The sequence below is a fragment of the Montipora capricornis genome, chromosome 10, assembly GCF_036669925.1.
Source record: "Montipora capricornis isolate CH-2021 chromosome 10, ASM3666992v2, whole genome shotgun sequence".
NCBI classification, from domain to species: domain Eukaryota; kingdom Metazoa; phylum Cnidaria; class Anthozoa; order Scleractinia; family Acroporidae; genus Montipora; species Montipora capricornis.
In genome coordinates this window covers 3,268,930-3,270,500 of record NC_090892.1, presented here as the reverse complement: position 1 = coordinate 3,270,500, position 1,571 = coordinate 3,268,930, and the positions used below count along the sequence as shown (strand labels likewise).

The following is a 1,571-nucleotide window of genomic DNA, read 5'->3' as shown; positions in this document are numbered from 1 at the left end:
TTTTCGAGCAACTAGTTTCCTAACCTTATTTCTTTTTGTTGCTTTTGCCAGAGTCCTGCTCTCCAAAATTGAAGTGGAACGGCTTCGTGTTGCCAATTTTTATCATTACTACCACAGCAAGAAGGGCATGTGGGGAACTAGAAATATGTTCAACACCAACGATGTCGATGATAGCTTTGATGATGATACAGATATCATCAGGATTTACAATGAGACAATGGTAAAAGAAACACGACGTTTGCGTAGCAGAAGATATCAGTGAAAAGAAAGGAACGTCAGTTGCTCATTAACAGCAAAGAACACTTACGAGGTCGCATTTTTTAACGAAAAAGGATAGAAAAAGGTTAACAAATTCGTTGGCAAAACAGAGAGGATATGTCTGACGTCTGAGTGCGTCTCTCAAACGGACAATGCTCACCATTATTGTTCCGTTGCTCCTTTTTTAGGTCTAGTTGTTTGAAGTAAAAATCATTTCCCCACGCCCCTGAATTACCCACCTTACTAGATATTGTTGTTTCAGTTAGTGGAGAGGAACCCCTTCTTGTAAGGGGATTCTTGCTACAACACCATACTCAGTCTACTGTTGGTTTTAGCTTCAAACAACTAACATTGTTCTCGTAGCAAGCGCACATCTGACGTTGGAATGCGACTCTCAAACGCAAAGTGCTCTTGATCTTTTTTTAGCTTATTTTAGTCGTGACACCAAGTTATCTCTTTTTTGGACAAGACAATTATGCCAACTTAAGTTTGTCAATTCACTACTTGCACAAATCCCATAATACACGTCTTTTACCCCCCAAAAGTCTGCATAGGCATTGTCTTCGACTTCTCTTGGGACATTTTCATGTCCCAGGGGAAATTGCAAACAATGGTTATGCAAACGTTTTTATAGAGTTGTATTATGGGATTGTGTAAGTAATGAAAAGGCCTTTTGCAGCCGCAATGGCTTTACTGAAGGCAAAGCCAAACGCAAAAATTATTTTCCAAAATTAAATGAAAACAGCAGGGAATTACTCTTCTTAGGAAAAAAAGGAGAATTATCGAAGCTCAATGTAAAGTCTAAGTTGAAGTATTTATATTAATTAGTTATCGCTGTTGTTGATTTACCAAAATTTTATGATCAACCGTAATATTTCAATGCGGAGAATCTTTAATATAATTGTTTACAATTGTAGGAAATGTGGAAGTAACGGTACTAATGATATAGTTTTGGAATATCGCAGATTGTAAGAGGATGATCGAAAGAGTATAAAAGCATATTTTTTTTACAAAAGAATTATCTTGAAATTTTCTCTCTCTGCTCTAAGAAAAGGGGAAAGTTGGGTAAGATTATGTAATTAGCTATTTCTGCTGTTGTCACATCACATCTTCTGTCATAGCTAGAATACACATCCAGCATAGTACTGAATCACAAAGTTTTTCAGTGGAAAATTTGTTATCTATCTGTTTGGGATGATGGTCCCTTCCTCAAGAAAATCTAGCCCTTGGAGGAAAAATTAAAATTTCAAGAAAAAACGTAGTGCGTTTTCTGAGACCTATTTGAGTGATTAACTGATTAAGATAGCCGAGGA

The 1,571-nt window shown here is 36.7% G+C and overlaps 1 protein-coding gene across 1 annotated transcript in view; it reads left to right on the top strand.

Annotated features, from left to right (window-relative positions):
- LOC138019554 (beta-1,4-N-acetylgalactosaminyltransferase 3-like) overlaps positions 1 to 1,273 on the top strand; it is a 27,740-nt gene extending 26,467 nt beyond the window's left edge. Inside the window, exon 17 of the mRNA XM_068866396.1 lies at positions 52 to 1,273. Coding sequence (XP_068722497.1) covers positions 52 to 262 — 211 coding nt within the window. The 3' untranslated portion in view covers positions 263 to 1,273. The remainder of the gene's footprint in view (positions 1 to 51) is intronic.
- Positions 1,274 to 1,571: the final 298 nt, after the last annotated feature.